Genomic DNA, 22,915 nt, shown 5'->3' on the forward strand with positions numbered 1-22,915 from the left:
GACTCTGGACCCATGTGCATGGAATAATGAGGTAAATGGTCTAGCCTAACAAAGTCGATGGATACTAGTGGGTACATTCAATTGATCTCGAAAGGTGGGACGCCACAAACTTGATGGTAGTTGGTTTTTATTAAGGACTAAGGTAAAGTTCTTTATATTTTGAGTCATCAATCATGTTTAACTTTTAGAGAGTGAATCTATTTTTTTAATCGATTGAATAGCACATAGGCCAAATACTTTCCTTATAATTGGTTAAATAGGTAAGGCAATTTTTTTCACTGCAAATGTACCCCCCCCCCCCCCGTAGTCTCCTAAGAAAGAGGGGCGAAAGATACAAGAGTGTACAAGAGTAGCATTCAAAGTCATAAATTAAAAATAAACTGACAACGCAATGGCTAAAGAAGAAGAAAAGGGACACAAAAAAAGGTGTGAACTAACAGGGTTTAAAAAGCAGATGATTTGTTAAATACCTTAATAAATCATCAACAAAACGACATTAATAGTCAACAGACATATAAAGGTCACAAAACACTTTTCCTATATGGACAAGTTTTGTACAAAATATTATGATATTGGTGGTCTCGTTTAGATCGTTAGTTTTCCTGCCGAGGACATGGTTCTCTCATGATAATCCAGTTTTCTCTGCAAATAACAACAAGTCGCTACCAAATAGCATTTTAATGATTAAAATGACTGATACCTAACTGGCATTCACAACATACATGTTGGATAAAAACGGAAAGTGCAAAACCGAAAAAAAAACGAGCAAGTGTACAAAAACACTATAAAAAAGTCGAAGACTGATTAACCCTTACCCACCAAAGAACCAGGGGTAAAAAAATCTTTTAACTTTCAATTATGCAATTTTAAATAAGATACGAAGTCTACATAATAATTACAAAATGTAACAAATCAAAGCAAATTAAATAACAAACTAGCATCTTAACAACTAAAAGGAATTGAAAAACAAAATCGTACCATTTAATTTAAAGTCAGCAAATTATCAGCAGCTATTTAAAAGGCATAAGAATTTTCTAATTTCACAGTGTAAGCTCTCAAAATATTAATATATACTGGTACACCAATTCAGTTCCAACCTTTATGTTATAATTGCTATGTATGTTTGTCTTTTACTTATGTACATTATATTTTTTTTTTACAAAAATACCTCCAATCATACAACTTAAAAACCATAATATATTGTTTGCATTTTGTGTCCTTACTTCTCGAAAACCATCAGGACTTACCAAGGTATAGCAATTTTTCAAGATTTTGAATTGGTTTTTTTTTCGGGTTTTTGTTCTTTACTTACTACTCTCATTAGGGAATTAAGGATAAAATAATTATATTCAAAGCTTTGCTTTGTTTTAAGCATGTTTATGTAGCCAAATCTTAAATACAATACTGTATATTTTTGTTCTAATGCTAAATAAACGGAACAGTCCATTTGAGTCATTATTGTGTTGTTTAATTTTATTAGAAGAATATTCCGCAAACTGGTGTCATTGTCTTTATCAACTTAACAAAGGTGACGTCATGTGCATACTTCCTGAGTCAAATGTAAATACAGGCCGTTTTCAGACTTTTTGTAATCCTCGGGATGTAATAAAATTAAACGAAAGAAACAATTAATGTAACAAAAGTTAGTTTTCTTATTTATTATGGCAGAAATAACATATTAATACATTCTTGAATTCAAAAATATATGCAGCCAGTTAGATAGAGGATTTTTACGCTTGTCGCATCCAATCAGAACCATTGATAAAAATTAGTGAATTATAATAGTGTATTATAATTGATTTGTACTGTTACAAAATTGTCATACTCAAATTCCCTCTCCTTCCATCTGAAAAGAATAAGAATGTCATGAAATACTAAGTCATACAGTATGGACAATTCTCATGTTATGTTAACGTATGATTTTTCCATTGTAAAATGGTTTGACTGTCGTTTTTATTTCATTGTACTTTAATTGGGTTAGTTTTTTGTTTCAATTTAGTGTATATCGTGATACATGTATATGCTGCGTTTCACACACAATTAGCATATCTATGAGCACAATATACGCTTTTCTCTTAACGACTTCAAATTAAAATTGAAGGAAGCTTGTATTAACCCTAAACAATTACAGTATTTCATTCATTAATTAATTTATAGTATGGCTAAATATTTAGCGCATTTACCTTTGCAAACCTCAAATATATGGTACTTCACATGAGAATCATATTACTACTTACAACTCATTACATTAATGCATTGATGGACAATCTAAAATTTGAACTTTTAGACAAGGAAAAATCAAATTCAACATTCTCGCATTTGTAGCTCCATTCCAAAATTGCTTTCTAATAGAATAAATATATATAAGTCGTGATAAGAATAATGACCTTACATTTCCTGTCATGATTTTCTTGACAGAAGGCTACTTCTTATAAATCGGTTATGCCACGAGGTGTTCCAAAGGTTAAGTTTAATCACACCTTCGGATTTTATAGACATTATCAAAAATGATGATAACGATACTCAATTCTTAGTGAGATTTCATGAATATTTTACAATTATCAAAACGAGGTCAAAGTCGTATTCCTAGCAACATGACCGATGAAGTATTGTGACATTACCGAAAGCGACTTATCACGAGTGTTTATTTGCAATCGGTTACACGGGTTGCACTAATAGAGCATGAACAGCATACCCTCATTTGGCAGAAAATAGCATCCCATTTTTTAGGATTTCATGACAGAAAATGCAGTATAGACTTTTCTCATTGTTGAAGGCTGTTCGGTTACCTATAGTTTTTAATGTCACAGTCATGTTGTCTCTTGTGAAGAGTTGTCTCATTGACAATCATACCACTTCTTATATTTTAGAAAAAAGTCAAATCACAAAAATACTAAACTCCGAGGAAAATTTAAAACGGAAAGTCCATTAGAAGTAATCTTTATTGTACGTTTGTTTATATACTCTGCATACAATTATTTTTTTATTACCAAAAAATCATTTGCTAACTTATTTCTTACAAGTTCATGTTTCAAATTTCTCTTCAGTTGTTAATGCTACATATAAACTAATAATGTTTTTACCGTCATCACATTCCTATGGTGAAATTGCAACTTATAGCATCTATTATTCACATTGTTATTTGCGTAAATTCGTTATTCAAACAATTACCTCATATAACTAACCTTTGCATAAAAACTTGTCTTCGTCTGATTTGTCATAGCAGTCATTATGTCTGTCACACAGGGGCAAAGGATAATCATTGATACACTGTCCATTTTTACATTTTATTTGGTCTGCCTCACATTCTATGGCTATTAAAATCAATGCACTATTTATGCGACATTTATGAATATGTTAGGTGAGAATCGAAGTTTAGTTTTGGTTTAATGACTTCTAGAGTTATTCTCATTATTCAGTGGTTTTTTTTTTTTTTGTCATAGTTGTTAATCTTCTAAGTTAAAAAGATTGTATAAGGAACAAATCTCTTCTCATGTCATTACTAAGGTTGTGAGTTCGAGTCCCGAACGATAAAGGTGCGTCCGACTTCTTACTTGACCATGATAGTTAGTTTTCCTACCGATTTTCTGTATTTCTTTCCGGGTAATCCGAATTTCTTAACAATTGAAACCGGCCATCTCACCTAATTTTAGGCACATCACTATCTACTCGCCTCGGAATTTGCAAATAAACATTTGTTGGTAGACCGTTATGGAATAACCGTTTCACAGATGATATCGGATATGTTTCTTATGTCGTAACTACAATTTCCTTCCCTTTCATGAATGTTACCTTCCGAATTAGACTATTTACCAGATTTGTTATAACATGAACAAACGAAGAGTGTCATATGTGGAGCAAGATCTGCCTACTCTTCCAGACCATCTGAGATCACCCCTATTTTTTGTAGGGTTTGTGTTGCTTATTCTTTAGTTTTCTTTGTTGTGTCATGTGTACTATTATTAGTCCGTTCGTCTTTTTCATTTTTAGCCATGGCGTTGTCAGTTTATGTTCGATTGATGAGTTTGACTGTCCCTCTGGTATCTTTCGTCTCTCTTTTGTAAAATTATGTACTTAAACAGATGAATCATACTACATTATAAAAAAGTGGAAACATACTTTGTAGGTGCATTTCAGAGACAGATTAAAGAAGCCTTGATTTCATAAAGAAAAGAATCCAAGGTTAATTAATAGGCTGACGTCACGACAATGGTTTAATAAAATTTTAAGGTCGGCACCTGTTAAAACGTTTACAACCGCTTTTTGCAATTGTCGTAAGTTATCAGGAGCCTGTACTACAGTGGTTGTCGATTGTTGGTGTGGTTCTAAGATTTTGTTCGTTTTTGATCTTTTTATATAGAATAAACCGTTCGTTTTCCGGTTTGATTTGTTTAACACTATTAATTTTGGTGCCCTTTGCAGCTTGTTGATCATTTTGAGTAAAAGCTCCGTGTTGAAGACCTAGAATTATAAACTGTTTTGATTTGGATAGATATTTTTCGCATTGGTATTCATACCACATCATATTATTCATATATTCTCTTTGTTCTTTAGCACAGAGTCGAAAAAAATATGTTTCTACCTTTACAGAATTCTGTGTTCTCCTCCGACATGTCATTGCAATGCATATATCCATCACATATATCGATCTTTCGTATACATTGTACTCCGTTACCACACTTTGTCCATCCATCAAGACATCCAAAATCTAAAATAAATTCCAAGATAGTATATCATAAAAATTAAAAGAGTAAACTTCACCAATGCTGAATTGTCAGAATGGTAGGACCCGAACAATAATACAAGTAGTACGATAAATATATCGATACAGTTGTTAATCACATTATATTATGATGTAATTTTTTCAACGACATATTACTATTTCAATTTACATTGCACAATATTAGACTACTAGACCAAAAAATGTATTCATAATCAAATGTATATCATTTTTATGTATTATACTTCAAAATTTGTTTATATCTCAGCATACTCAACACGTGTTTAGATTTTTTTTTTAAATTATGCAACTGCCAAATAAACAAACATTTAGGGTTCTTTTTCTCTAAAGTGATTTGCATTGTATATCATTTGTATATTATTTTTAAATCTTAATTGAGAGAACATTTAAATTTGTGCATTGATACCTTTGAAGTACATTAAGTGTTAACCCTTTTTGGAAATATCTCCTTAACATTAATAATACCAGGTTAATACTTTTGTACGTCAGACGAGTGTTCTTAGAACAAAAGTTGAAAGCAGAGCGAAACAATCTTATAATCTGATACCTTCATAATTCTACACTATCGAGATATCGAGATATAAAACTGATACTTCAAATTTATGGTACACACATAGTACATGTGCTGTATTATAATGGTGCTAAAATAGTACATCGGTATACCCAACTACTGCATTATATACCTCTGTATGTAAATGTTCATTACTGTATATTTTATTTTTTTATATTAATTTTTTTGTTTATTGATAATATTGAAGTGCAAATCAAAGGTAGCTGCGTATCATGCTACTGTCTCATAACGAAAATATACCGGGTTCAATGTTCCGAATGTAATGGGTTGAAATAACACGCAACAAATTTTGATTTTGTGTGGTATACATTTTTTGTAAGATTACTATCTTCTATGTACAACGTGTACAATGATTGACTATTGAAAATTGTTTTGTATCTTCACATACATTTTCTAATTAGCAAGTATAACACATCTTTTTTATACTGGTATAAGTATTTCCCTTTTAGGTCTAGTTATTTGCCCTAATCTGCTATTTTTGAGACAGATTTGCAACTTAATGGTTAGACTGTTTGTTTATATTTGGAAAACTTGGTGATCTATTGTATTAACCAAAATATTTGAACAAATATCATTTTCTTTTGTTTTTTTTCAAATGAGCCATTTAAGGGGAGATAACTCTTTTAGTAAAAAAATTATACTGGACTAATAGGGAAAATGTTTATTTTTACTTGTTGTAAAAAAACAAGTTCGGTGACCCCCTTTTTTCTTTTTATTTTCTTAAAACATGTAATAAAACCTCTCTTCTCACAATTTATTCCAAAATTCTATCTCATAGAATTTTTTTTAGGCATACAAATGTGTTTTTTCATGTACAATCTAACCAAACAATTTTCAACGACTCATAGCTTGAAAAATAGCACGGTGACCCATACTTTTTATTATATTTTTGAAAAAAGCATAGTAAAATCTTCATTTTGGCAGATTATAAGAAAATTCTGTCTCAAAAAGTATATACTTATGATCTACCTTAAAAAAAACGGTGGGTTAAAAGATAAAATATTATTTTGTTTTATATGTCCCTGTAATATTTGTTTTGATTGCACGAAATTTTAATTCACCATAATTTGACCTAAACTTTGGTGTAGAGTTGCCTCGTTGGTATTCAAACCACATCTGCTTATATCTATGAAAATCAATGAAAATAATGTAGATTCCTTTACCTTTACAAAAGTCAATATCTTCATCTGAATCGTCATTGCAATCTCTATTACGGTCACACTGAACGCGAGCAGGAATACACTGTAGTCCATCGGCACATTTTATGTCATTTTCTTTACATTTATAATCTGTATATTAAAAATGTATTCTTATAATATTTAGTAAATATAACGGATAGTACAAAAAATATCGTTAAAATGAAAGGCTTGCACTTATGCATTTTTTGAGTTAGTATCTATCGTCGTCTTGATACGACTGTATCATGTAGAACAGAATATGCTTACACTTCCGTAACACTTGAAATCATACTTGTTTTTTGGATACGCGTTGCTCAGTCTTTATGTCATTATCAGAGGAAAGATGACACTCTCCACACGGCACGCAAACTTGTTATTATCAACCAATCGCGGTGATAACGTGTCATTTATAACAAGCCGTTCGTGGCGCGTTAACAGCACTTGGAGAGTCTACTGACATTAAATATAGACAGTTATATACAAGCGGTTTTTGTGCAATTACTAAGACACGTTTTTATCGTGTTAAGTGTCGTTCTATACAGCAACATATGGAGACTTAATAAAACATTTTAACTGTTAGGATATAAGATAAATATTCTTTAATTCCTATAAATTGTAATAATTGCTACTAGCGAAATAACGAAATAATAATAAAAACTCGTGCCTTGTTTTTATAGGCATCAAATAAAGTTCCCGCCATAACGGAATATACTCTTCCAATATACATTTTATCAAAAAGTATACAAAATATGTAAAAGTTTTTTTCGATCATCAAGAAATATTTCTATGTGAAAACTTGCTATATTTCCCATAAATGCAGTAGGGTGCGTTTGATTTTAAAACACGTACAACCAATCTTTTGCAATATTTGAAATTGTGAAACGGAACCACGTGACATGAACAGTTTTGCACACGGCACCTAGGCTGTCGTCTATATGATCTTTTTTTTTATGTTGCTGGCTTTTTTGTGTTTGGTTTTTATTTTCTTATTTTGCTATGGCATTGTCAATTCGATTTTGACTGAATTTGAATATCCGTTTTCGTATCCCCTGTCTCTTTTAAATGAAAATGCGTAATCTCAATATTCAATTAGATTGAGCCAATTAGAACGTTCTTCGGATGCAAGAAAATTATGAAATGGGAGCGTTAATCTTTAAACTATATGTTATACGAATAATTATCATTTGTGTAATAATGATACATATCAAAATTCTCAAATCAAAAGTATCTAAAATAATGCATTCCGTACCAAGGCCCATTTCCAGTGACTCGTCCGATCCATCCTCACAATGCTGATGACCATCACACATATACTTTTCATCTATACACTGTAATCCATCTTGACATTTTCGCATGTCTACTCCACAGTCATAATCTGTGCATTGTAATAATTGTCAATTATAACCTATTGTAAAAACACATAAATATTCATAAATATACAATACAGGCATGCCAGAACGTGAAACATATCATATGGTTTATCAGCGTGAACAACAAAAATGTAACTGTCATCGTTAATGATTAAACTACTGACAAAGAGTAAAATTGAGAATGAAAATGGGGAATGCGTCAAAGAGACAACAACCCGACCAATTAAAAAACAACAGCAGAAGGTCACCAACAGGTCTTCAATGTAGCGAGAAATTCAGTGTTTACATCGCATCTAAATTGCGACATGTTTTTGCAGTCTGATACCTTCATGACTGTAAAACCGATGTTATATCTTACTGAATACTATAATATAATACTTATGTTATGTTCATGTTTTTGAAGTATTTCATATCAACTATAACCAAGGAATAGTAGTTTAAAATGTAAAAATTTTACAGTTCAAATATATGAAAAGATGTTGAAATGAAACTAAAAAAAAAGATAAGCACAAAACAGCAAAAGTAGAATTGTCTAAATTGACAAAACAAGTAGAAGTACGAAAATACAAAATGCACTACATTGAAAAAAATAGGTATTATCATAACGAATAGCCAACCCCTCTTAAAAAAACAAACACTGAATTTGAGCTCGTGTGCATCTTAAATTAATAGAACCTGCTCCACATGTGGCACTTGTCATGTGAATGATGGTAAGAACAAATTAAATTTGACATTTGGTGCTATTTAGTTGAAATTAACAAAAAAGGCGAAGAAATGTTTAAAGCAATATAAACAATCATTAGTCATCACATAAATTCCACACGATCAATTAACTCATGATTTCGTCCGTAAAACTTCTCTCCAAACGTTATCATCTTTAGTTCCTTTCCTGTGAATAGCAACATTTCTATCAATGATAATATGACCGAAGCCCTAGAATATTGTATTAGCCGTAAGATGTTTTAGCCCTATCAGTATTTTTTTAAAGATGTGTGACATATCTTCAAAATGAAAATAAAACTCTAAACTTATGCATTATACTTAGACACATTTCCAATGGCATTGACTCGTCCGATTCATCTTTACAATCGTGTTGTCCATCACACATATGCCTTACATCTATACACTGTAAACCATCTTTACATTTTCTCATGTCCAACTCGCAGTTATAATCTGCGGATTTTAATGATTGGTAGGGATTATTGTTAAACGGAGGAATATTCATCAACGTACAATAAAGACATGCCAAAAAGAAACGTGAACCCTATCAGCAGGTTGGTAATAAAAAAAAACTCGAATAAGAAGGTTGGAGAGTCGCTACTTATCAATGAATGAAATTGTATATATGTTACAGTGAATTTGTATAATCAGTGATTATGTAGAATCCCTGAAAATTTCAGGGATTATGTAGAATCACTGACCAGTTTAGGGATTATATATACTGTAAATTCAGAAATTATTGCGTTCATATATTACTGCGATTTTGTCATTTTAAATTAAATGCGATTTTAATTATTACGATTTTGAGAAAAGCCATCCATAATTCAGTTTAGATATTACAAAATGCGAGTTTTAATTAGTGCGTTTACAACTCTGTCGCATTATTCGCAATAATAAAAACCTCGCAATAATTTCTGAATTTACAGTAATCACTAAAATTTTCAGGGATTATGTATAATCACTAGAAAAAACGTCAGGAATTATACATAATAACTAAAATGAAGAAATAGTTTTATTTATAAAGAAAATGAATAAAAGTCAAATAATGTATGCTATAAAATCATATTAAAACAGCATTACACTGTCTAAACATAAATTGTAAAATGTTAAGCACAAAATATCAAAATTATAACTATTTATTTTTTAAATGTTAGGCACAATATATATCAAAATGTTAAAAACAATATATTAAAATAATATGCTTTACATCTGTTTTTACCACAATATCCACATATTTTAGAAAACATTTACCTTCACATATCGAATCAGATTTTATGACCCGCCTAAGAGAAATAAAGTTTTCAGTAAAAACATCTGTAGGTACTCCCCAAAAAAGAGAATTAGCAACCTCGAAATGGTTCTTGCAAGACCCAATGTTTTTTTGGCCAGGCGATATCCTTTTTTTTGGGTGAACAATTACAATTATGTTTTTTGGGATTCCCATTCCTTTTTTACCGTGTGGAATTGCTATGAGAATATTACACCAAATTCCAGCTTCCTCTGCAATTTTGTTCTAATTGTCAATCCTTAGTTTTTCTATACATTTAGATGCGTAAGTTCTCTCTGTTTGAATTTCTTGTTCATTTGAGAAAAACAACCCAAAAAAACACCAAAATACAGATGTTCCATGATCTTCTTCACCATTTGTTTTACATGTACCACAAATAACATGATCTGTAGATTTACAAATAGAACATGAATATCCATTTGACGCTGGCTTTTAAAAACAAACAATATATGTAAAGCTATCGCTATAAAGGGAATCTTGATATTATTATTTTTGAAGTCCAACTTTATCTCGAAACCCTGTATGGTTATATCTTTAAGACCATCCTCTGTGTTTAAAAGCAAAATTATTTCATCTGGCAAGGTATATGAAAGTAAAAAAAAATGATAATTTGATAGATATAGGAAGATGTGGTATGAGTGCCAATGAGACAACTCTCAATTCAAATAACAATTTATAAAAGTAAACCATTATCGGTCAATGTACGGCCTTCAACACGGAGCCTTCCTTGGCTCACACCGAACAACAAGCTATAAAGGGCTCCAAAATTACTAGACGTGTAAAACCATTCAGACGGGAAAACCAACGGTCTAATCTAAATAAAAAAACGAGAAACATGTATAAATTACATAAACAAATGACAACTACTGTACATCAGATTCCTGACTTAGGACAGGTGCAAACATTTGCAGCGGGATTAAACGTTTTAATGGTACCAAACCTTCTCCCTTTTTCTGAAACAATAGTATAACATCACAACATAGAAAAACACACGATAATATATCAATTGGAAGGCTTAACTCAATAAAAAAAAAAACGTAAATTAACACACTATGAACGAATTAATTTGTTCTGTCTATATTTAAAAAAAAAAATTTTATCAAACAAAGAATCCTTACATTATTCATAATCCCTGAAATTATATTAGGGAATTTGTAGAATAATTATTCAAATGTTCAGTGATTATGTAAAATCACTGGTCATTTTCAGGGATTATATATAATTACTAATGATTTTAGTGAATCTACATATTCCCTGAAAAATCAGGGATTCTACATAATACCTGATTATACAAATTCACTGTAACATATACACCGACAGAAATCTGAATGTTATTTATTTTGGCTGTCACTGGTTTTAACTTAATAACGATTTTTATAGGGACTTTCATTATTGTACGATTAAAACAAGAAATTTCACCAGAGTTTTACTTTCTAATCTTTATTGGCACAACATTCAATTGGCACTTTTATCTATCTATATATATGTATGTATATATCATTTTATTTATAGAGCAACCTGATATAACATTTTTACATACATTGATACAAAGTCAATCAGCCAGCCTTTAAAGGTTGACGAAGCACTGTCAATTTATATCTATAATTAGCGCTAATATATATATAACAGGTATGTATCTATCTATTCCAAGTGGTAAAATGTCTTATTCATTATTTATGGAGTTTACCATTCAGTAAGTCTTCAGAGGTTCCTAAATAAATTCGTCAAGATAGATTGATTTTTTTTGTTTTTACACCAGACGTGCGTTTCGTCTACCAAAGTCTCATCAGTGACGCTCGGTTAAAAAAAAATAAAAAGGCAAAATAAAGTACGTAGTTAAAGAGCACTAAGGACCAAAAATTCCTTAAAGGTTACCAAATACAGCTAAGGTTACCTTATCCTGAGGTAGAAAAGACTTATTATTTAAAAAAAAGAAAATGTTGTTAACACATTATTCATAATTATGACCATATAAATGCTAATGATAAAGCCTTACATACCAAGACACATTTCCGGTGATTCATCAGATCCATCTTCACAATCCGGAATACCATCACAAATATACGTAGGTTCTATGCACAGTGACATTCCTGGACATTTTTTCATATCCCTTACACATCCATAATCTGCACGTACATGTTTGTTATTGATTATTAATTTTTAAACATTTCAATATTCATAAACTTGAAATATAGAATATCGCGAACTCTATGCTCGGGGTTGGCAAGAAAAAAAGGAATAAAGATAAAGCCAGCTGATGAAGACTTGTCAATACATTAAATTGCGTTTACACCAACTTTTGCACCAACAAAATTGAATCATGTGTTTTTAATGAAATTGTTTATTAAACTATATAGCTATGTAACAAGTGATCATAAGGACTACACATCTTCAGACAGACATAGCATAATTAACACCAAGTTTGTACACTCATAAATTGATATATAGAAGAGGTATATATCATCTTGAAGTGATAACATACCCTCTACATTATTGTTCGACATTTACCAGTTAGTATCTCATTTACTCTCTTGCATATCAAAATTATTCAGACTTGCAGAATAGGGGAAAGCTTCTTAAAGAAACATTATCAATTAGTATGTATCTCTGTAATGAAAACTTTGATTCAGTTTGGACTCACATTACTTCTAATTCTTCTTTTTTTTTTGTATACTCAAAATAAATTCACGAATTCGAACATAAATACACTTATGTTGCCTTAATTGATTTTCATAAAAATTTTGACAATAGAACTGTAGATTGTTGTTTACTACAATTTACAATATCTAAGTCTGTCTTTTCATCATTATTCCGTCGTCTTTAACATTGTGTGTCCTGATGCGGTTTTCGTCTTTTTTTATTTCCTGTTAGTTTCTTTTACAATATTAACTTCTCATTAGGCATGTAAGGTACCATTATAAACCTCATCGTATCTTACATTTGTACAATTTAAGCTTTGCTGACATAGTATATATGTCTTATATTACACAGATATGAAATAAAATTGATAGTTATGCCATACCTGCTTTAGTAAACCTTCTGAGGAAAATGAAGACTATAATTCTCAGAGAAAAAAGATTCATTCTTAATCTGAAACAATGGAAAAATGTTTAAAAAATATCTGTTACTTAGCATGATTAATAAATGTAAGAATTCTTAAAATGTTAACAATGAGTTTGATCTTTTTGTGAAATATTCTTATTTTAAATTAAATCACTTAAAATGGACAACAGAGTGGTTTTCTTTTTTCCAAAGTGATAATGAAGCAAAAGACTTACCGTCGTTAACTGTGTGTTTACTATGGACTTTTCAGAGAAAATTCAACTTAATTTTTTTAATGTTGAATTTAAAATATGACATATAAAGATCATGATTCAAATTAACGCAGCTTTAATCATATTTTGTATTGATTATTCCTATGACATTTTAAACGTCTGCATTTAATTGGTAAATTCGTCAAATTAAAATAATTATCGTCACGATAATTTTACATTAGAAAAAGCATTTTTCATGTTTATCAAGCATTAAGCAGGCCTCAAGATTTTTCTTATGTAAGTGTTCACCCTAAGAACCGGTTTGGCCACAACATAACAATTTCAAGTATTTTGTATTTGAGATTATGGGGGGAAAATGGATAATTAATGCTTTAAACTGTACATTTCATTTGTTGGTATTATCACAACTTGAAGTTACAGATTTCTTGTATCATACTTTGTCAATTTTGACGCAGTGTATATTATTTGATATAATGTCACCGTATGAGACTCGAATTAAAGTTATATCATTGATTAACCCTTCCTTGTTTTTGTGTACAATACTTCATAGTATCTTTTTGTAATTACAAATCTTACATGTTGAAATAATAAGTGCAAAAAGTTATTTAACTTCTACAGCACTATTTGCATGCAACATGTTTTGTGTTGTTTTTATTTTACCAAAAAACGTACTTAAACAACCAGATATATTTTAACCTAATCTGCAATGTATACCAGTCAACAAAAGAAACGATACAAGGCAATGTTTTCCCATATATAATGAAATTAGATACTGTACCAAGGTCAATAATTGCTTAATTGGTCTAATATTTACAGAGTGTTATTTGTTATCAAAACCATTGATTTAAGGCGAATACGCGATTTTTATTTTATTTTTTTATTTCAAAAGTCGTATTTTACCCTCAAAAATTAAAGAAAAGATATCAGAAATTGAAAACCTGAACTTTAAAATCGTCTGCTTACAATTATAAATGCTTTTAAAAATATTTCATATTAAAATGTCATATCCGAAATAAAGTTCCGGCTTTTGTCATCATTTTCTGTAAAACAAATTTGAAACATGTGTTCAATAACACGGTTTTGCTTTTAACTTTCCGATTTTGTCAGCTTCTTTTAAACATATGCATTTGCATCTGAGATCACCTCTAGTTTTTGGTGGGGTTCGTGTTGTTTATTCTTTAGTTTTCTATGTTGTGTCGTGTGTACTATTGTTTTTCTGTTTGTCTTTTTTATTTTTAGCCATGGCGTTGTCAGTTTGTTTTAGATTTATGAGTTTGACTGTCCCTTTGGTATCTTTCGTCCCTCTTTTGCAAAGCAAATTGATGATTTTCATTGGATAATTTAACGGGTTTCCCTCCTCGTTTTATAACTTATGATAAATTAAAGTTCTACATGTGTATCGTTACTTTTGTTGACTAGTATATATCAAACATTTAATAACTGTGTAGCGAAAATAATTTCTCATATATGCAATACATCACAAAAATGTATTCATCCAATGATTCAGTTTCTTAACTGCGAAAACATAATTTTAATGCTAGAAATTGAAAGAGACTCATAAGTATTCATCCTTTTTTACCTGCTGTTATGTAGATTAGGATTGGTGTTAAACAAATCTTGAACATCCTAACGTTTCTGGAATACATGTGGGTACATAGTTGTTACATCACTTTGTAGTTGTATAATTTTAAAACCGAACATTTACATTCCGTTATGTTATTAGAAATTTATCATTTCTTGTCAAACAGGATTATATGTATCTGTGGTAATGCTAAGTAGATGAAAACATTATCACGTGGCTCATTTTATACAATTTAAGGCGCACATCGGACAATTCTGACTCATTTAATTTCCCACTTTTGACCAGAATTGTTATTAAAAGAGGTAAGTAAGAAATTTAGTTGCACATTTATTTACTAAAGGATATTATTCTACTGTAGTTTGCAACTTAACCATTTATTTCAGAAAGAATGTAAGTTAAAATTTATAGCTTATTCTGATTGCTTCAAAGATTCTTGCTAAAACGATGACAAAACTTTTCAAAAAGATACTTACGTCATACGACAGGAATGTTATTCAGCTGCTTCAAAAATGAAATCAAAGATCAAAGACATATAAAACTTTTCCAGTGTTGGAAAACAAATTTGATTATAGTAATCAAATATTTACATTTCTACATTTTTTAGCGTTGGAAAAGATTTTTTGCTAAAAGAGACAGTTGAAAAAATCCCAAATAAATTGTTAAATGGGAGGGTTAGGAATATAATATCAAAGACAAACGTGTCGCTCTAGACAAACAACCTTTAATGGCACCAAAAAAAAGCCATTTCCTGCTTCCTGTAAAAAGAATACACAGGTATATAACAAAAACATTTCCTGTTACTGTTGTGCAATTCACCAGATGATATTGTTCGTGCATGTCGGTACTATACAACAATTCAATTTTATTTGTGTAACAGAAAACACAGAAATTGCTCAATGGTTGTTTACTGTTGATGAAGAAGATTTGCAAATTTAAATTTGACATTTAGATTGGCTTCAGCGTTTTTTGTATGTGGTCTACTTTTCAAAATTAACAGGGTGCCATTGAAGGTTTTTGTCTTAACATTACATGTATCTCAAGTAAACAAAAAACACATGCTTTTGGCAGGATCAAACACACTTACACAGTACCGGGAATCTGAAGGCTAATTGGTTTGTCTGTCTGTTTCTCTTTGTAGACAAGTAGATATTGTAATTCATTCGGTATATGCTTCTGTTTAAGGAGTATAGTTACAATACTACCTGTGAAATTCTATGATCAATGGCGGCCATCAAAACTTTGTCCGCCATGTTGACACATTTGTTCATCATTGTACTCCCTTATTTAATACACAGCGTATCACTCAAAAGCTTGTCAATGGTAAAGGAAACAATTATTACAATTAAGCGATAAAATTAAACAGCTTACAGGAAAAGTGTTCCAGATACATTGTAAATGTTCATTTATATGGTTTATATCAGGTAAACAATATTTGTTTGTCAAATTCAATTACTGTGACAATAACTAAAACATTACAAAAAATAAATAAATGATAAAACAAGTTAAAAATAGAACATGTTTAGGAAAAAAACTGTCTGATGACATCATGTTTTATATGCAGCGTATACTGTCATAACTGTTGTTTGTTCAGTTATACCTTTCAAATAATTCTCTTAATTTAACTTATTTCATACATGTATTACTTTTTTTTTTGGTAAATGAAATAAAAGAATAAATAAATCTCATCTTTTAATAAATGACACACTTGCGCATGTTTTTCAACTTTTATTTTTTAATTCAATTTTTTGAGATGTAAAGATATTCAATTCAACATTGAATAATAACTGTTTAAGAGTATCTAAGGACGTTATTTGAATAATATTAAGGCAACTCATTCTTCCTCTGTTGACATTTTTAAATATTCATTTCAACAAAATTATCTCTTGTATGAAAGAAAACTGTTTTTAAGTTTACGTGTTGAGCGTACAATTGTATATACCTGCCTGTGCTCAAATATCACAAAAACGGTTTACAAGTATCTAATTTGAGATGTAAATTATATATATCATGTTGATCGTTTTGTTTTTGTCTATGGCGTTGTCAGTTTATTTCGACTTATAAGTTAGAACGTCCCTTTTTGTATCTTTTTTAACCATTAAAGTAATAGATTATCTTTCCAGAATGTGTTATGGCAAGATAGATGAAAAAGTTTGAACACCAGATTGTCATGCATTACTGAAGCATTTTTTAAACATTTTAAAATTAATACGAAAAAAAAACAATAAAAGAATTTTGATCAAATGTTATCCAATTTTTATCAATAGTATCACTGACATGTTGTTATGTATGAACACTTTATTTATTGAATATTTGATATCGCTAAAATAAACACTTATGAAGAATCATAACTTGCCAGCACGGGGAAGTAGTGAGGGAAAACGCATGCCAAACATGTGTTGGGTCATGGAAAGGGCCACTGAAGTATCTCGTTAAGGAAGGTAATATAGACACAGAAGACACATACACAGATAGGTTTTTAAATATAAGGTTTCTGGAGCGAAATAGGGACAAATAAAAAAAATCTAAAGACTACTAGTAGTAGGTCATTACTAAACATAGGTACATAAGAAATTCATTGGTATTTGCAATCATTGCTATTTAATTTTAAGTTAACCTTATAGGAATTATTAAACTTTATTTTGAAAAATGCTAAATTCCGAACTAAAAATTTGACCCGATCAAAACGAAATATTATGCAAAGTCGGTACAATTTCTAACTAACTAGAAAGTAAGCTAATACAGTGTCTGATTCAGAATAAATGTGTTGAGTAAATTCATTCCTCATAGAAATATTTGATATAAAAGAAAATACAAGTATTTTACTTGAACTCATAACTATGTACATGCAGATGTGTAATTAAACAAGATAATGTAAAAGATTATTCTGCAAGGTTACTAATCTTACACTGTTATTATGCCTTTGGACATTATTTTATTGGTAAATATATTGAATTTGTTCTCAATAAACTATTACCATACTAAATGTTATGGTTATACACATACTCACATTGTTAACTTACATGTTGGCTTTTCGAATAGGCAGTGTGTTTCTCTGACTGTTCTTTCAGTCTTTACGCTAAATTCAGTGAATTTTGGATCTGCCTTTGATATTGCAGTCTTACATGATTTGTTTATTATTTGACATTGGCGTTGAACTAATTATTAGTAACTGATAGACTAGTACTCTCATATATGTTTAATATGTGTAACCTCGTCAGATGCCTTTCAAGTTTGGTGTCTATAGTTCAGCCGCTGTTGTCAGTAATATTAATTTGTTTTTCGTAAATTATTTTGTTATAAATCGTTAATTTCTCACTACTTCCCCGTGCTGTCAAGTTATGATTCTTCATGAGTTTTATCTAAAATTCAAATGCGGTCAATGACGAATTTCTTTACACTTATTATTGATTGAAACTTTAAAAAAAATTGGCAACGAAAAACTATCAGACGAATATAATTTTGCAGTAAAATATAGTTTGCATTTTTATCAAGGAAAATAATTACCTCACACAGGTCATTATTTTATGCCTTGGGGCATAAGTCATTGAACCATTGTATTGTCCCGGGTTATTTTTCTAAAGAATGACTATCTTTCTAAAAGAAAATAACTCCATATAGGTATAATATAACATATTGTTCATACGAAGACTTTTATAGCCGATTTGTACAGTATGTGTTTTCTCAATTTTGAATGATGTACGATTGCATGTAAGTGCTTACATTCACTCCATTTGAACTTTGGTACATAGTTGTCTCAGTTCATACATGTTACCACATAGGCAATCATACCACGTTCCCTGTTTTCATGTTATAACATTGTATTTGTAAAAATCAGGAATTAAACTATAAATACTATAGGTAATAAACATATGTCAACAAATTGGTGTTTTTGGCTGGAGGGATGAATGTCAAAATATTGTGGGAATCGAAGATATTGTATTAGCCAAGAAAGAAATTTTACGTAGTATTCTAATTAATAAATACTTTGATTAATACCAACTTTCAAATTTTATGTTAAATCTTTTTATACGACTTTTACCAAAAATGATGAGTATGTTCATTATTCGTACCTGTCGTTAATTTGATGTGTTAAGAACATTGAGTGATTGATCATGAGTTTAGAAAAAGTATAATCTGTTTAATCAAGTCTTCGATTTTTAATTAAAAGACTGTATAATAACAAATACAGAAAAAGATATCGACGACTCTTCTAGTATGTGATTGTAAACTCTGTTTTCTGTTATATAGTCTTTTATAAAATACAAATACAGATATTATCCGACAGCGGTCATATTGTATGTTCAAAATGAACGAAACTAGCTGACATCAACACATACTCTACTTAAACTTAATGGATAAGTATCAATGGCTTCTATTAAGAAATATAATAAATAACAATATTCACATTTCATTTATAATAGATAGGGGTCCAGGTTTTTATCAGAAAATACAAGAACTGTACAAGAAATTCCCGAAATATTTTGTTTGAGAAGGAAACTATATAAAGTCAATACATGAATGTTTAATATTGACACATTCAAGGCACTTGTTATTTTAAACTGACATTTCCCTGCTGCTTCTGAGATAATGTTGAGGAAATATTTTTCTATTGTTATCACATGAAGTCATTTAAGTATTATCATGAACATATTCACGATATGATGGTTATTAGAGTAATTTTAATGGCATGAATGATGATAACTTTGAATGTTTTGTGCAAAAGTAAATCATTTAATGCATTTCTGAATCATTTTCAAAAATTATCAGTTTGATATATTGCAATAACTTGTCAACTTAAAAAAAATCTTTTCCTCTTACTCTTTAATGTCAATTGCAGCCAACTGAGGTAAACGGTTACCAATCAAACATATTGCTTTTTGTTATCAGAAAACTTAAATTATATCAAACTAAAAATCTTTTTTATAAACATATGAATAGGCATGACTCTACAATCTGTCGATACTATTCTTTTCTTTAACACAACTCAGGCCGTTAGTTTTCTCAATTCAAATGTTTAACATTTGCCTTTTTGGTTCCTGTTATAGCTGATTGGGCTGTATGGTTTTCTCATTGTTTATGGCTTTTTAGCAACCTATTGTTGCTAATTTCTGTGTCATTTGTTCTCTTGTTGAAAGTTGTCTCATAAGAATCCTACCATATCTTATTTTTATGTTCGATTGTTAAAATAATGCATGATACACTTGGTCTACAAACATCGTAATCATCGTTTTATATCTAACATAACTTCAAGGTTAACGTGCCGTTACAAATTTATCATTTTGTTAATTAAGATTTAAATTTTGACATATGTTTGCTACATGTATCTTTTTCAGGCCAATGACATTTAACAAAACATTTTAATTTGTCGGTAAAATATTGAACAAAAATGCTTATTTAAAAAAAACTAACATTGTCATCAAAATGTATAACGTAGATAGGTTAGTAGCTGTCTGCCCCCAAACGGGCCTTCGACAATCAACAAAACCCATACCAAATGACCAGCCATTATATGCCATGAAATTGACACTGAGAAACGATTAATGAATACAACAATAATGAAAAACAATTACAAAATCCCACAAGAAACAACAAGAACAAACAACCGCTAAATATAAGTTCTGGTTCAGCAAAGACATTTTTGGGGTTTAAAACATGATTGTGAACGACCCACAGCCCGTAACCTGAAACAGTGGTGTAGCAGCATAGGTAGTGTTTACTTTTTATCTTTTTTTACTTGATAATTTTTGTAGGGATTTTTTGGTAAAATCACTTTTTTTGTTGGTTAATACTCTTTTTTTTTTTTTGGTAAAATAACTACTGGTGTACTGGATCATTTTGTGGATGTCTGTGAGTCGTCGTCGTAAGGATCACCAAACAAAATCCGAAAACTGTTCTCTGATGTAAACGTTTTTTACGAGAGGAAAGTTAAAAAAAAAAGCTTTCACTTTGATTGATTCATTCTAAATCAAAATTTACAGAGTCTATATAATAAAAAAAAATCAAAATTTTATCTTTTTTTTCAACAATCTCATATTCAATGAGAACACAAACATTTCTTAATTTACTAATATTGATGCCATCAACAATCAAGGATACCGTGTTCATGTTTGTCTTTTCTTTAGATAATTTGCTTTATATTATCTTTATCTCATTGCGGCCTTTATACCTTTAATAAACGAAATGTGTACGGTAATCTTGGTATCGTATATTTTATTTTAGAATGGTAAAATGATTATTTCTTAAGACTTAATACGTACAGTCATTGGCTAAAGTGTGATGTTTAGCAGCGTTACTGGTGGAGAGAAGTTTTATGGGAAATCATTCCAAATATGCTTACTTTTATAAATGTAAACTCGATACTCTACACAAATAACTTCGGTTTGAAAATTTATTATGCACTGTAAAAAAAGGATAAACTAGCAACAAATGATCTTTGGTTTCTGTTTACTGAGTTGTTAATTTGAATGATAAATAGAGAGTCTGGATGATAATTTTTTTATCATGCTATATAGAAGAAAAACCTTCGTATGTTGATCTAAAGACAATTACCTGAGTTCGTGGATGAAAAAGTATTTTTTTTTATGTAAAATTTTCTTTTAAAGGTTAAGTTTCAAATATTTATTATGATGGGCGTAGTAAGAAAAAGTGACAATATAAAAATCTGCTTGTTAAATGTATTAATAGTATCACTTTCCTGTTCAATGGTCGTTAATGTCAATAAAAATATTTTTCAAACAGGGTTAAATGAGATATGCATTGGCTTTTCAATGTACTAATCTGACCATTAATTTTACAATGTTTCATACAATGAAGAACAGTTATTTATGTCTGTAAGTTGCTATATCCGTAATGAACTCTTTATATCATCATTCGGTATCAATGAGAAAGAATCTACAGCCTAATGCAATTTAAAACGTAGCAACAAAACCTGCTGTGCTACAATGAAAAGCCTTTGCCAATGCCATGGCGTTATGAGTATATTTAGAATGATGTGTTTGAATGTCCCTTTGTCATCTTTCGTCTGTCTTTTAAAGAACTGTGCTGTACACAATCCAAAGCTAGACACTATAAAATGCTTTACGGTGTCGTCTAAACAGAGCTCGTGATTTTGCTTTGTTAAACATCAGTTTAGTCATAGTCGATGATAATTGTCTCTGTGATTCGATCTTCTAATGTAAAACCTTTCAAAATTGAAATTAAAATATAATTTGTAAAGAATCGTAGTTGTTCCCTATTAATAGTTATCAAAAGTACCAGGATTATAATTTAGTACGCCAGACGCGCGTTTCGTCTACATAAGACTCATCAGTGACGCTCATATCAAAATAGTTATAAAGCCAAACAAGTACAAACTTATAATGTTGAAGTATGTATGATGGACTCGTACCTACCATTCATAAGAGCAAAATAACAGAAATAACTTTTAAACATTTTATAACACATTGTAACATAAATGGTCAGATTAGTACAGTGCAAATTATAGGAACAAAATTGTTGATCCATTTTCTTATTTTTTTTTTTATGGATAGATCACCGTTTGAAAACGTTCATTTATCGTTCTGCAAATATATATTGGGTGTTAGAAAATGCTCAAAAAATTTGATAACTCGTCTTGAGTTGGAAGGTTACCAATAAAAAACTTTATTAAAGTCCAGTCTCTACTTTATTTGTCTATGCTACACACCAAAGATATTAATCCTATTTCAAAGGAATCATTTGAAATTTGTAAGATGTTAGATTCTCAAAATGTATACTCCTGGTATACATATGCCAAAGATATTATCCCTAAAGAGATAGATGATCCCAAAAAGTTTTTTTCATTTAAAAATATAAAGGAAGTCAAATCTCTAAAAAATGTTATCAAAGGAGGAATTTCTCATAAATATAAAAGCCTCTATAAAACTTATATTGAAAATTTATGTTTACATAATAAACTTTTTCTCTACAAAGATCTCAAAACAGATACTGAGACAGAATTTTACTTGTCACATGCAAACTTGAATTTCATAAACTTTCTACTAAATTTAGAATATTTGATCATAATTCTTATATGATTTGCATATCTATAAATACTTGAATTGGATTGGTCAATTAGAATTTTTCTCTAAGTTTACACTTCGATAAACCATGTTTCCGAAACTACTTTTGTAATCTATTCATGTGCGATACACAAGCTTGCAGTGATCCCGG

At 30.1% G+C, this 22,915-nt stretch overlaps 1 protein-coding gene across 1 annotated transcript; it reads right to left on the reverse strand.

The window, feature by feature from the left end:
* Positions 1 to 1,651: 1,651 nt before the first annotated feature.
* LOC143047302 (uncharacterized) lies at positions 1,652 to 13,199 on the reverse strand. Its single transcript, XM_076220339.1, has 9 exons — positions 13,147 to 13,199; positions 12,891 to 12,958; positions 11,869 to 11,994; positions 8,902 to 9,033; positions 7,740 to 7,865; positions 6,476 to 6,601; positions 4,583 to 4,708; positions 3,186 to 3,314; positions 1,652 to 1,846 (listed from the first exon to the last, which is right to left on the reverse strand). Exons 2-9 carry the CDS (start codon positions 12,949 to 12,951, stop codon positions 1,809 to 1,811), a joined length of 864 nt encoding a protein of 287 aa, XP_076076454.1. The 5' UTR covers positions 12,952 to 12,958; positions 13,147 to 13,199; the 3' UTR covers positions 1,652 to 1,808.
* Positions 13,200 to 22,915: the final 9,716 nt, after the last annotated feature.

Source organism: Mytilus galloprovincialis, chromosome 10 (genome assembly GCF_965363235.1).
Source record: "Mytilus galloprovincialis chromosome 10, xbMytGall1.hap1.1, whole genome shotgun sequence".
In the NCBI taxonomy this organism is placed as follows: domain Eukaryota; kingdom Metazoa; phylum Mollusca; class Bivalvia; order Mytilida; family Mytilidae; genus Mytilus; species Mytilus galloprovincialis.